We start from the raw sequence: 14,993 nt of genomic DNA, 5'->3' as shown, positions 1-14,993 counted from the left end.
TCAGAAGGTAATTGGTAAAACAAGGATAAAGTTTCCACAGTAAAGAGCTACTTAATTTTTTGGTAATTATTTATTGTTTACAGGTTTTTCAGGTTCAATCAAGTAATTGAAAGATTTCCAAACCTTTTATTGTCAGGAAGCCCAATACATAGACTAGCTTTCCAGACAACCTTGGTACGGTGTTTGCTTATCTGTTGCTTGTGCCCCATATATGAACTCTATAGAGGCAGTAAACATTTTATGATATTAATACATGATCTCCTAGTAATATAGGGACGTATAAGCTATTCTTTCATGATTGACTTTTGAAGGTTAATTGTAACTTAAGATATTATTAAATCTAGCCGTGAAGGGCATATATCACAAAGCCATCCAAAAACCATGTCTGTTGCAGATCTTCAAACACAAACAAAGCCAAAGACTATTTAAAAAAAAAAAAAAAAAAAAAAAAAAAAAAGCCCAAACCACTGCTGTGAGCCTGCCCCAGAGTTTACCTTCTGTCACAGTCATGGCCATGGGAAGTCCTGTAGGAGCTCTGCAAGCCCTCAGTTCAATTGAAGTTCATTTCCTGCCTTCTGTCTTTGGTAAAGAAAGAGAACGTTTCTCGGCAGCTTTCTTAGGATTAACTTTCTCATAGTTTGAGAAAATCGTCATTAACTCTGATTTTTCTTCCGGCTAGATATACCGTATCCTTCACACCTTTTTCTTGCAATGATCCTGTCTTCCCATTCTTGAATAATTTTTCTACTCTTCTTTCAATCTTAAGAGAGGGTGGCACACTGGCTTGTCATGTGGTGATGGTAAGAAATCTGATTACATCATCTATGCCATGTGCATATTGGTGGGTAATAGAATTATAGTAACTTTAAAAATAGCGACACTGAAGTCTAACCTCTAAAAATAAGGTGAAGTTGTCATTTACCATCTTATATGTAGTTAAATCTTAAAAATCTTTTAAAAGTGCATAACTTGTAATAAGCGTTTTAAACTTAATCCCTTAATAAGAATCATTTTAAAAATATTTTTCACAGGCATTGTACTTAATAGCAAATACTACTTAGGCACAGTCCAAACTGATAGAGCTATAGGCATGAATAAAAATATTTTGAACTTCACCTCTAATCTGTAAGTAATGACTTATTTCAAGCAGTTGGGGTGCGCCTATGCTTTGCTTTCCTTTCCTTCTCCCTACTCCTGGCTGATTGAAGTAGCTCGAGTTTATAGGGTTTACTCTCCTGTGATTATAAGTTAAGATTTTATAGGAAGAAAGTATTCTCTGACATTACAAAGCCTTGAAGACCACTGATCTAATACGTGTATAATTAGATCCAATTCGATGTCTTTACCGAGAATTTGCTTAGTAAGTATTAATAGGAACATGTATAGCTTAAGAGGATTGTCTAATCTTACTGCTTCACAGGTCTTCAGGCTTTAACTTACAGCAGTCCAGTCTAAGATAAAAGTAAAGTGCTGGGAGAATTTACTGAACCTTAATACTTTTCAAATTGAGTAGATAATCGTAATATAGTGATGTCAAAATAGTGCCCCCAATCTCTAGGGGATTTGTTTTGGTTAGCAATTCTTAGTAGAAATTTATTCAAAGTACTGGATTTAGTAAAAATAACTGATCATATTAAAAAAAAAACATTTATTTTAAGATACCTTCAGGACTTTACCTTCCCACCTGGTCATTTGACAGGGAAAGATGCACCCAGATTTGTCCGTAATTTTTTGCACAGAGAAGAGCAAAATGTTTATCGAGAGTATTTTGAATCTGTCATTTTATAGTCAGGCCAGTTTAAAGAATGGAGTGATTGAGTCATAAAAAAAAGAGGAAGAAACAATGTTCTGAACAACTTGACTTGTAGTCACTGATCCTGTCTCCAGATCTGTGTGCCAGCCTCTGGGGCAGGTTGGACCCGATGTTCTCTGTTTCTCATTTGGCAGTATCTGGACCCCAAGGACCACTTACTTTGTATTTTATTATTTTCCATATATCGAGATAAGAGGCCATTTTGCGAGGTTTGCTGTGCCTGGACATTGATTTTAGTCCTACATCAAGCCTGTGTTTTGTGTCCCATTGGGAATACCGGAGAGAATTTCACCTCACACACCCCACTTTGATCATTGCAAAACATCTTCCTCGTTTTCGTTGGCTCAAAGATGCCTCGTGACTGATAAGTAATACCTAGGAGTCTGTCTGTTAGTGCGGAAGTACAGGGAGGTCTGTAAAATCCGTAAGACGTGTTCTTTCCTTCTTCTAGAGTCTGTGTGTGTTCACCCCTCCTGGAATCAAGGAAGGGAAACCCCGGCTCATCCCTGCCGGGCCCATCGCCCAGGGTACCACCATCTCTGCCTACGTGGCCAAATCCAGAAAAACGTTGCTCGTGGAAGACATCCTTGGGGTAAATGGCTTTTTGCTTTTTGTGACATTCGTAACCTGAAATATTTATTTCATGCAGGTGGCATATCATTTTGCTGTTACGATTCAAGTCATTTTATAAAAGCATTAGAGCAAGATACAGATCAATAAATGAATTTGTTTGTAAATGAACTTTTGTCCTCAGAAAATCCTATCTTACGATACCCACCGAGGGCTACTTTTAGCTCCTATTTCAGTCCATACCAGTACATTTGAACATAAATTGTAGGTTTATATTCATGTAAACTAAATGATTGGTATGGGTGTTTTGTTTTGTTTTTTGGTTATTTATTTATTTTGAGAGAGAGAGAGCACGAGCAAGGAAGGGTCAGAGAGAGGGAGGGAGAGAATCCCGAGGAGGCTCCCTGCTGTCAGTGCAGAGCATGACCCGGGGCTCCGTCCTGTGCACCGTGGGATCGTGACCTGAGCCGTCGTCTCACTGACTGAGCCCCCCAGGCGCCCCTGGATGAGTACTGTTTTGTGTTTCATGTCGTAGCAAGATGCACGCGAATGAGTCAGCTGGTGCTGAGGGCTGTGCTGCCCGAGTATCAGTGCTGTCACCCAACAGCCACTTGTCACTTCTCCTGAGCCCTGGATTGGGCCACCTTCAGCTAGGCTTGCTTGTGCATCTGACGTCAACTGGCCGTCGACTGACGTCAACTGGCTGGCCTTAGATGGCCTCAGTTCTCTGTGTTTGTCACTCCCACACCTCCCCAGCTCCCCACCCCACCCACCCCTAAGTAAGGCCAGCCTGGAATGTTCTCAGCGATGGTGGCAAGGCTTCCAGAGAAGACTTGGAACATGCAAGTGAGTTTTCAAGCCTCTGCTGGTATCGCATTTCCCACCCTCGCGTTGGTTCAAGTGAATCACGTAAGCAAACCCGGACTCGATACTGGAGGGTACTGACGGAGGACGCGGACGTAGGGAACGTGACGAAACGGAGCCCTTAGTGCAGTCTTCCACGCGATAGGTGAGCCTCGTGATGAAGAGTCACTCCCTGAGTTTAGGCTGAAATGGACAGGTAGGCAAACAGGTGTAAGGAAATTGCTCTGGAAAGTGCTAACTCGGAGTCGAGAGACCTGGGTTTTAATTGCGGTTTTGCCTCCAGTTATCTGTATAGATGCGGATGTAGATGATGAAGGTCCCTGAAAGACTAGATCTAGTTGTAGGCTAATCACGTGACGAGATAGAAATGCAAACTGCTACAATGGCAGTCATATTACAACATATGAATATGCCAAATCAGCATGTTTGCACTGTAAACTCACACGATGTCCCATCTCAAATACACTGCAGTTGTGGAAAGTGTTAAGATACCATATAGGTTGTCCCTTGAACATGTCCTGGTGTATATTCAAGCTTTCAAAAGACCTATAAGTCAGCAATACTGATCTGTGCTGTTGATTTATGAAAAGCTTCCTACAGAACAGCAGAAATTCAATAAGGAGAATTAGTGTTTTGGGATTAATTCATTTGATTTCCCTGTATTCCTTTGAGTGATTTGTTAAGCTAGAAAGTTATTAAAGTCAAAGGACCAATTTCATTCTTTATAAGTAATTGATAATTATTAGATGATTTGAATACTTAATATGGGCCTTTGAGATTCAATCAGAAAGATCATCGTTAACGTGCACTTTGACATTATTTGCGGTGCCTGGGTGGTTCAGTTGGTTAAGCATCCGACTTCTGCTCGGGTCATAATCTCACAATTTGTGAGTTTGAGCCGTGCCGACAGCTCAGAGCCTGGAGCCTGCTTCCAACTCTGTGTCTCCCTCTCTCTGCCCCTCTCCTGCTCTCTGTCTCTGTCTCTCTCAAAAATAAATAAAACATTAAACACTTTTTGAAAAACCCACACACTTTGACATTATTCTAACCTGAAAAAAAGAAAAGAAACAATAAACTTTCCTTCTTGTGGTGTTTACACGTGGAGTCATTTTCACTCGTGACATTATACCGGTAAAGGCCCCGGAAAAGTTACGGCACATAGACGGTGACGGATAAATACGTGTTAGCCAGCATAATTCCTTTTATTATGGCATGAAATTAATATATATTCATTAATTAAGTAAATTCTACTCCACAGGGATAAAGAAACATTAAAGCAGTATCAGTGTATAGGTGCCAGGTTCCTAAAGATAAACTTTTTTTTCCCAAATTATTATTTAAATTCTAGTTAGCTAACATATAGTACAGTAATTGGTTTCAGAAGTAGACTTTAGTGATTTCATCACTCACATATGACACCCTGTGCTCATCTCAACAAGTGTCCTTAATGCCCCTCACCCTTCTAGCCCATCCCCCGCCCACCGCCCTCCAACAACCCTCAGTCTGTTCTCTGTATTTAAAAATGTCTTAAATCCAGTCCCTGTCTCTTTTTCCCCCATTCCCATGTATTCACCTGTTCTGTTTCTTAAATTCCACATATGAGTGAAATCGTATGGTATTTGTCTCTGAGGCATTTCGCTTAGCATAATACACCCTGGTTCCATCCACGTCGTGGCAAATGGCACGATTTCATTCTCTTTGGTGGTTGAGTAGTATTCCCTTGTATCCATGCACCACGTCTTCTTGATCCGTTTGTTAGTCGATGAACATTTGGGCTCTTTCCGTAGTTTGGCTGTTGTCGATAGTGCTGCCATAAACATCGGGCTGCGTGTGCCCCCTAAGATAAGCCCCCTAAGATAATACAGTTTATAGTGTCCATTGTCATTTGGTTTTCCTTTTAAAGAGACTAGCTGTGTTTTACTGCAAGTATTAGGCGATTTCTGACAAATAAGAATCATAACATAACAATTCCATCTCTTACTGAAACTGAATTTGTATCTTTTCTCCCTTTATTTTTCAGGACGAACGATTTCCAAGAGGTACTGGCCTGGAGTCTGGGACTCGTATACAGTCTGTTCTTTGTTTACCAATTGTCACTGCAATCGGTGATTTGATTGGCATCCTTGAGCTGTATCGGCACTGGGGCAAAGAAGCCTTCTGTATGAGTCATCAGGAGGTGAGGCTAGCCCGCTGAGGCTACTCATTAATATTGTTCAGTTAATGGATGAGTGAAGAGCGCAAACCACACGTTGCTTAACAACGTTTTGATGGTTTTTAAAAACTTTTGTACTTATTTAGAGGGAAAACTGATTCAATTAGACGTATAGTAATCTAGGGGCGCCTGGGTGGCTCAGTCGGCTAAGTGTCCAGCTTCGGCTCAGGTCACGATCTCATCGTTCGTGAGCTCGAGCCCCGCCTTTGGGCTCTGTGCTGACAGCTCAGGACCTGGAGCCTGCTTCGGACTCTGTGTCTCCCTCGCTCTCTGCCCCTCCCCCAGTCAAGGTCGTATGCATGGGCAGTCTCTCTTTCTCAAAAATAATACCTACGCGTTAATAAAAAAAGAAACCCAATAATTTATTTTAGTAGGAATCCATTCTAACAAGACAAATTGAAGTATGCCGTATTATGAACTAAATAAAGTAGCAGGATGCCTTTGTAGAATTTTCACTTTCTGGTTGTCTTTATAAAGTTTTCTTAAAAACGACCTCTCCCTAGAGCGTATCCTGAGTAAAGGCTCCAGCACCAAATACATTTGGAAACCAGTGGGCTCCGTGAAGTATTCCCTGGATCACAATTGGCTCATTAACCCTAAAACCAGTTACTGCCGGGATGTGTGTGTCACTCCCAGGGTGCATATGCGCCCGTCCCTCAGGGGCCTTGTCCACTTACCGGGATGACCCCCACCTCCTGCTCCCCCCTCCCCCAGCCACGCTGGACCCTCGAGCAAGGCTGACCCGCTCCGGCTCGGAGCCCTCACACGTGCTGTCCCTCGGCCTGGGCTCTGCGTGTCCTCGTCCTGACCCAGCTGCCCCCCTCAGGAGTTGTCCCCACGTGCTGCCCTCTCGCGGAGGAGGCCTTCCCTGAGCACTGCATGTGGACTCGGGCGGCTCCCCCAGCATTTCCTCTCCCTCTGGTGCCTCCTTTTCTCTCTGGCCCCTTGTCAGCAGCTGGCGCGCCGTGCACCTCGCTGACTCTCCTCCTCGTCTTTCTCTCTCCCACGGTCCGCCGTGAGCTGTTGCGGTGTCGCTGCTGGTGGCCGGGTCCCCGGCATCTAGAGGAGTGCCCGGTACCTACTAGGCACCCAGCAAATGTTGGGGAAGCGAACGAACAATAAAAGAAGCGGCAGGGCCAGGAATTTGAGAACTTGTCAGCAGAAGGTTGCAAATACTTCATCGTTTTATGCTAGTCACCGAGGCCATTTTAATAGTGTTTTTGTTCAACTGGAAAGTAATCATTTTCTGTGAAAATCGTCGGGGGCTAGCTCTCTCGAGCCTTTGTCTTGCTTTTTTATCCCAAATTAAGAGGATCGAGAGAGCGTTAGGCTCCATTATAAAGGAGCAGGAAATACGAAAGAGAAACCTTCTACATATTCGATGCTCTGCGTTTGGCAAAATATTCAGATACTCAGTGGGCTCAGGAAATTACTCATACGCGGTTATGCTGGAGGCGCTGTGTTGGGGTCTCTGCATGTGACTAATCAAAACGTGTGTCATCCCTTTTTTTTGTAGGTCGCGACAGCAAATCTTGCCTGGGCTTCAGTAGCCATCCATCAGGTGCAGGTGTGTCCCGGGGGTGTTTTCCCGGGGGCTCCGGTGCCCCACTGGGGGGGGGGGCTTACTAAGTGACCCTAGTGTGTCATTTTTGGATATTAGGTGTTTTGTTATTTCTCAACTCTTGTGTCTACTCACTTATATTTATTTACTCCCTGCCTTAAATATCTTGCAATTACTGCCGTGTATTTATGTATGACTATAAATCGTTTGTACAGTAAATGGTGTGGGCTCTGTCACAGTATTTGCTTTCCACTGACGGCCTCCTGCTGGCAGTAACATTGATATTATCATGAGTCCCATTTCCTAAATTAAGGCATCCTCTGAACTAAATGGTATATGGAAACTTTCGTGTCCAATTTCAGACACTGGCTTCTCTTGAAAATACGCTCTAATTGGAAAGACCACAGACTTTATTGAGTCTCCCAGTAACTCAGCCTCAGAATTCGGGGACACAGCAGCCAAACAATTCTCCCCTCGTACCTTCCACCTCTCTTTGTTGCGGAAAAATCTGTTCCAGCAAACTCAGGTTGTGGGATAGGAGGAGAAAAAGCACACAGAGAGTGATAGCGTGGGGAGCAAGGACCTCTCGGACCTGACCGTCTCGCGTATAAGTGGAATGCGTGCCCACGTGTCAGTCGTGTAAAGTGGGAAGTAGTTTTAAAGAGCGGCCGTGGAGGTTGGTCGCCTGGGTCTGAATGCTGGCCCCGTCCCTCAGTGACTCTGGAGCGGGAGCGTGGTTCTGCACGACTTCTTGCTTCAATGAGGAAAGCAAATCCCCAGTCCATGGTGTTCTGCGCTGATTAAGTGAGATAATAAAGTGCGTAAAACAGAGCTTAGCACACGTAAGCCTTCCGTAGATACTTGGGATTGAAGTATCTCAAGTCTCAACTTGCCATTGATAGTATTACCATGTTATAAAAAGTGATCGTGTCACGTCTTTCAAAATACAGTGAGGGAAAATAGTATTCTGGAATTGTTCCTTTTCGTAAGGGGAGCTCTCTTACAATTAATAGTCATCATTCTCTTTGGCAGGTGTGCAGAGGCCTTGCCAAGCAGACCGAATTGAATGACTTCCTACTTGACGTATCCAAGTAAGTGTTGGTTTCTAGGGGTGACGTAGTTCTTCCGGATCAGGGGTTTACCCTCAGTGCAGGCTCCGACGGCAATAGGTACTGTGTATTCTGCAGTCGGTAGTCTGGTAAGAAAGGTTCCCGTCCCGGACCGTGAAGTTACGTTCGCACCCGTGGTCACTGTACAAGGGAAGGATTGCAGACGTATATGCGATAATACTTATTTGCAATTTGGTGCATATCTTCTAATTAGACTCACTAGCGCATGTTAAAGGTACTAAGTATTTCTGTTTTTGCAGGAGAAAGCCGAGAGCAGTAGAAGAGGAAATGTTCTAGTTTATTATTTTCCAAAAACCCTCTCTGGCATTTTCTGAAAATGTCAGTAAATTAAACCAGATGAGCAATATCTTTTTTAAGTTTATTTATTTGTTTTGAGGGAGAAAGTGAGCAGGGAGGGGCAGAGAAAGAGAGAGAAGGAGAGACAGAGAATCCCAAGCAGGCTCTACGCTGTCAGCACAGAGCCAACCTGGGGCTGGAACTCACGAACCATGAGATCACGACCTGAGCCGAAACCGAGAGTCGGACGCTTCGCCGACTGAGCCACCCAGGCGCCCCCGTATCGGCAATATTACTATTACTTTAATTTTCCCATGTATGGGAGCTCAAATACCACCTGAGAGAAAATGTTCCATTTCCCTGAAGTTTGCCCTGGAAAAGCTTCCTTGGGTGGGGGCGGAAGCAGGTAGAGACGTTCACCGCAGCGTCGGTTCGTATTGGTTCCCCTGCTCCCAGCGGGGTTGTCTGTAGATCTGAGCCATCTGCTGAATGGCCGAAATCTGAAATAATGGCCCAGGAGGTGGCCGCTTCAGGGCCACGTCCTCTGGCAAGTTAACGGAGCAATAAGGTACCTGCTGTTCCACGGCCACCGGCAGGGGCCGGGACCGCGTTCTCCCGCACGGGCCACTTTGGTGGCACTTGACACCTTCCTCGTCAAGGACTGTTGGGACCCCAGCACTCATTAGTCTGAAGGTGCTGCTTTGTGTTACGTGATGTTTTGAAATACGCAATTAGAGAAGCGTGGGAATGAGGGTGCTTTCCTTTGATCGCCAGGCCCCTGTGTCCCCGAGACAGAATCAAACAGTACTTCTGGGACACATGACTTGACCACCCAAGCGCACAGGAAGGGAAGCCACTCACCTTCCTTTGCTAGTGTAGTTGAACACCTTGCAAGGCTTCCACAGCCCGATTCGACCCCTGTAAATCTCTTCCCTCGGGGAAGCCCACTGGGCCTTCCCCCTTTGCTTGTGGTACGTTACATTAGCAGCGTCTCAGTGGCTCCGAGCTGGGTAATTTGTCTTTTAAGCGAAAGGCATTGTTTATCACTATTCAGTTATCTTAATTCTGAGCCCCTTGCTAAGTTCCCAGGAACCAGTAGATCCTATATTAAAATATCCCCTAGAATACATGCCTACTCATTCCTCGTTTATCAGGTTGACATTTTAATGTAGCTGCCACGTATCTCCTAAGTATTTACCTGCTGTTTGTAATAATGAACGCAAGTTACTCGTGTAAAATGATCAGGTCGTCATTATTTCTTGTATTCTGACGTTTCTTCTCCAGTGAGTTACATGGCTTTCTCGGTACAGTGCAACTGTGTTTTAACTTTCCAGGTTTTCAGTGCTAATTTACATTTTAACTGTATTAATGAGATTAAGCAAATTTGAACATTTTTATTTCAGATCAGAGTTATTCATGAAAATATTAAAAATGGTGAGCAATTTTATCCCTTCATAGTTTTACTTAAATGCTACAGACTTGCTCTCAAAATAGGTACTTACCAATAAAATACTCTCCGAAATTAGATACTCCATACCAAAGTTACTGATAAGGTTTCATTTATCTCTAAAGTAACTTGTTATTGGTTGTTTCCACAAAAGGACAAAAATCAAACAACATGTATCTTTACGTTTTTTACTTAAACGTAGACAAAACTGGGAAATGTATGCAAAGTTTAAGATGTTCTGTGTTCCTATTTGGAGTAATTACCAGTTTTCTGTTCCTTTTTTTTCAGGACATATTTTGATAACATAGTCGCAATAGACTCTCTACTTGAACACATAATGGTAGGTTGGTTTTTGTTCGAAAATGATTCATGTCCTAATATATGGGGGAACATTTTAATGCATTATTAGAGGCATAAGCTGTCTTAAAATCATGATGGAAAGACGGCACTTAGTGATCTACAGGTGTTGGTTTGATTTCTTTGTGACTTTTGTTCATTGTGAGGGGGTTTGAGTAACTTTTGGGAAAATGTCTGAGCTTTTCATTATTTAGTGGCGAGCTAAACTTTGAAAAACATTCGGTGCCTTCTTATATTCTCCAAAAGACCTTGTGCATATCGACCGTACTGGGGATTCCCAACCACTTGAGGCTCGTTCTGTTTAGTTTTAGTCTTACGTGTTCCTCTCTTCTGGAAGACTAGTGGGCACTTGGAGCTGAAAGCCACAGGAAGTAGACTTCTATGAAGTGAAAAATATTAAGAATATAGAAATATAAATACATGGATTAACATAGCTTGACTAGGGAAAATACTTGTTGACTGGTTCTTGTATTATTTATCTTTTTTAAGACAGTTTTTCTTGAGATATAATTCACATACCACACTATTCATCCGTTTCAAGAGGTCAGTTCAGTGGTTTTTAGCATATTCAAAGATACGTGAAGCCATCACCAGTCGATTTAGAACATTTTCATTACTTAAAAAATGCACTCCGTGTCATTTTAGCCATCATCTACTGAGGCCCCCATTCTCCTTCCTGCCCACCCCCGCCCCCATCCTAAGCAACCGCTAACCTAATTCTTTTTCTGTGGATTTACCTGTTCTAGACATCTCCCATAAAAGAGATCATGTAATATGTGGGTTTTGTGCCTGGCTTTTTTCCCTTACCGTACTGTGTTCAAGTCCTCCCGTGCTGTAGCAAATATCAGCACTTCACTCATTTCTGTGGCTGAATAATACTCTGTTATGTGGATAGACGTGCACGTTCTTTGCCCATCGTCAGCTGATAAACGTTTGGATTGTTGCCACATTTTGCCTGATGGGAAAAGTACTGCTTTGAACATCTGTATAGCTTTCTTCGCTTGAATACGTGTTTTCAGTTGTTCCGTACTTAGGGAGTGGCACTGCCGGGTCGCGCGGGGATTGTGTGTTTCACTTCCGGAGGAGCTGCTAGGCTGTTTTCCGTGCAGTTGCACCAGGTTCTGTTCCCGTCAGCAGTGCACCCGGGTTCCGGCTTCTCCCCGTTCTCACCGACACTGGCTATTCCTTGACTTTTTGACCTAACGCTCATATTCCCCAACGGTAGAAAAAAGGAAAGCCATTGAGCGGAATATAGACGCAAACATCCAAAATCAGTGATAAACAGCAAACCCAGGAGGAAAGGTGGCATCAGCTAAGGAGCATTCACCCCAGGAATGCAAGAGCAGTTCGACGTTAAGTAATAAATTAATGTAGTTCCCGATTCTAATTGAGTAAAGGGAGAAAAATTACATTATTTTAAGAACGGATTACAAAAACTTTATAATACTCAACACCCAGTAGATGCAAACTCCTAGCAAATTAGGAATACGAGGAAAAGTCCTTAAGTAGTTACGTAGTATCTGCTGGGGTCCTACAACCAACATACCTAACGATGAGATATGGGAGCTTACACCCTGAGGAAAATTTGTTACTCTCCCTGCTTCCATCCAACAGTGTGCCTTGTTTTCACTGGATCTTAAATCCACTCTTGTTATCGAGAAGTTGCTTTCCACTTACGAGTAAAGCTGCGTGTGTGTGCGCGTGTGTGTGCACGTGCATACATGCGGGCATGAATGAGAGAGGCAGGTGGCTTTTAGAATGACCCTCTGATGTTTGGAGTTCATAAATGTTCCCAAAACAGGTCTAGGATTTCTGATTTCAGCACATAAGAGTACCAGTTCAAACTGAAAGCCTCTATTTGGGGAGAATGAAAATGTGAACGTTATGTTCAGCATCACTGATCTTAAAACAGAAGAAGCCTTTCTCACAACCTGTGATTGTTTTTCAGTTGATTTTTTTTTGATTTTCCGACATATTCAATAGCACACTGAACAGGAAAATTTGCCTTATCAAATATATGCGCTCTCTTCTTTCTATTACCTAATTGCGGGGTTTTTTTTAATGTTTATATATTTTGAGAGACACCTGTGCACAAGTGAGGAAGGGGAGAGAGAGAAACCCAAGCAGACTCTGTGCTGTCAGCCTGGGGCTCTATCTCGTGAACCGTGTCATCGTGACCTGAAGTGAAATCAAGAGTTGGACGCTCAACCAAATGAGTCACCCACTACCGCAAATTGTATGTTTTTTTTAAAAAAATTTTTTTTTTCAACGTTTTTTATTTATTTTGGGACAGAGAGAGACAGAGCATGAACGGGGGAGGGGCAGAGAGAGAGGGAGACACAGAATCGGAAACAGGCTCCAGGCTCTGAGCCATCAGCCCAGAGCCCGACGCGGGGCTCGAACTCCCGGACCGCGAGATCGTGACCTGGCTGAAGTCGGACGCTTAACCGACTGCGCCACCCAGGCGCCCCTGTATGTTTTTTTTAAATGAGGCATAATTCGGACACCTGGGCGGCTCAGTCAGTTGCGCTTCTGACTCTTGATTTCAAGAGTTTTAGGTAATACGTCATAGAGGTTTTGGTTTGCATTTTCGTGACGATTCATGATGTTAATTAAGCATCTTTTTCACATACCTGTTGACCATCCGATGTCTTTTTTGGAAAAATATCTGTTCAAATCCTCTGCCCATTTGTTAATTGGATTGTTGTGTTTTGCTGTTTCGTTGTATGCATTTTTTATATATTTTGGATGTTCATCCCTTACTGGATACATGATTTGTAAATATTTTCTCCCATTCAATAGACCTCCTCTTCATTTTGTTGATGGTTTCCTTTGCTGTGCAAAAGATTTCTTGTTTGTGTATCCCCACTTTTCCTTTTGTTGCCGTTGCTTTTGGAATCAGATCCAAAAACAAAAAGAAACAAAAAACAAACCAGAAGAAAAAAAAAAAAAAACATTGCCAAGACCAGGGTCAGAGGACTTACTGCCTGTATTTTTGTTCTTGTAATTTCATGGTTTCAGGTCTCCCATTCAAGCCTCTAATCCATTGTGAGTTAGTTTTTTCATGTGTTACAAAATACTAGACCAGTTTCATTCCTTTGCATCCTGGCTGTCTGGTTTTCCCGGCACCCTTTGTGGAAGAGACGACCCTTTCCCCATTTATATTCTTGCCGCCTGTGTCACAGATTGACCATCTGTGTGGACCCTCTACTTTGTCTTTATGCCAGAACCATACTGCTTTGATTATTACAGCTTTGTCATATCGTTTGAAATCAGGGACCGTGATACTTCTTGGTTCTTTCTCAAGATTGCTTTGGCTATTTGAAGCATCGTGTGTGGAATTTTAGGATTCTTTGTTCTAGTTCTGTGAAAAATTCCATTGGGATTTTGATAGGGATTGCATGGAATCTGTAGATGTTTTGGATAACACAGTCATCTTAACAATATTAGTTCCTCCAACCCATGAGCATGGAGTATCTTTCCAATTATTTGTGTCTTCAACTTTTTTCATCAGTGTCTTACAATTTCCAGCATACAGGTCTCTCCTTTCCTTGATGAAATTTGTTCCTCGGTATTTTATTCTTTTGATGCAGTTGTAAATGGGATTGTTTTCTTAATTTCTGTTTCTAATAATTTGTTAGTGTATAGAAATGCAGCAGATTTCTGTATGTTCATTTTATACCCTGCAGTTTTACTGAAGTTGTTCATTAGTTCTAAAAGGTTTTGTGTGTGTGTGTGTGTGTGTGCGCGCGCACGTGTGCGTGTGTGTGTGCGTGTGTGCGTGTGTGCCCGCGGAGTGTTTAGGGTTTTCTCTCTATAAAATCATGTCAGTTTTACTTCTTTTTATCGAATGTGGATGCCTTTTCTTTCTCTTACGTCACTATTCTGGCTAGAAGTGCTAATACTTTGTTGAACAAAACGGCGAGAGTGGCATCCTTGTCTTATTCCTGATCTCAGAGGAAAGCTCTCAGCTTTTCATCATTGAGTGTGTTGTCCGTTCTCACTGTGTTGGTCTCTTCCCCGTGTTGGGTGAGCGTCTTTATGACCGTTCTTGAGTTCTATCTAAGTTACCGATCTCCATTTCATTAGTTTCTTTTTCTGATGCTTTATCTTGTTCCTTTGTTTGGAACATGTTCTCTATTTTCTTCATTTTGCTCAACTCTCTGTGTTTGTTTTCTTTTTTAAAAATGTTTATTTATTTTTGAGAGAGAGAGAGAGAGAGAGAGAGAGAGCGTGAGCGGGGGAGGGGCAGAGAGAGAGAGGGAGACACAGAATCCGAAGCAGGCTCCAGGCTCCGAGCTGTCAACACAGAGCCCCATGCGGGGCTCAGACTCACAGGCCGTGAGACCATGAGCTGAGCCGAAGTCGGACGCTCAACCCACAGAGCCCCCCACCCCAGGCGCCCGTCTCTGTGTTGTTTCTCTGTACGAGGTGAGACAGCTGTCTCCCCCCGGCCTTGCAGGGGCACCTTGTGCAGGCCTCATCGTTCAGCTTCCCCTGGTGCCTGATGGTCTTTCACACCTTTGCGGTCGTCTCCACAGCCGGATGTATTCTTGGTAGGCCCCCTCGTGAAGGGTGTGCTAAGACCTAACAGTGCTACACGCGGAAGGGTGTGTCAGCGCCTCGTTCCTGGCTGACGAGAAGGAGAATGTCAGGCAGCAGCTTTTAGAGGATGCAGATGTACGTACGACCGTACGTGGGCCTCAGCTGTGGAGCTGGCCTCCAGGGCGGCTGAACTGGGGGACGTTTGTAAAACTTGGGGC

At 43.4% G+C, this 14,993-nt stretch overlaps 1 protein-coding gene across 1 annotated transcript in view; it reads left to right on the top strand.

The window, feature by feature from the left end:
- The window catches only part of PDE10A (phosphodiesterase 10A), a 305,028-nt gene that overhangs the window by 210,318 nt on the left and 79,717 nt on the right, over positions 1–14,993 (top strand). Inside the window, exons 6-10 of the mRNA XM_047093138.1 lie at positions 2,265–2,405; positions 5,268–5,423; positions 6,976–7,026; positions 8,053–8,111; positions 10,162–10,213. Of these exons, the coding sequence (XP_046949094.1) occupies positions 2,265–2,405; positions 5,268–5,423; positions 6,976–7,026; positions 8,053–8,111; positions 10,162–10,213 (459 nt within the window). The remainder of the gene's footprint in view (positions 1–2,264; positions 2,406–5,267; positions 5,424–6,975; positions 7,027–8,052; positions 8,112–10,161; positions 10,214–14,993) is intronic.

Source organism: Lynx rufus, unplaced genomic scaffold, assembly GCF_022079265.1.
Source record: "Lynx rufus isolate CCGP_SWC_20201006 ecotype Redwood Valley unplaced genomic scaffold, mLynRuf1.p SCAF_32, whole genome shotgun sequence".
NCBI classification, from domain to species: Eukaryota; Metazoa; Chordata; class Mammalia; order Carnivora; family Felidae; genus Lynx; species Lynx rufus.
This window is presented reverse-complemented; position numbering and strand designations above follow the sequence as displayed.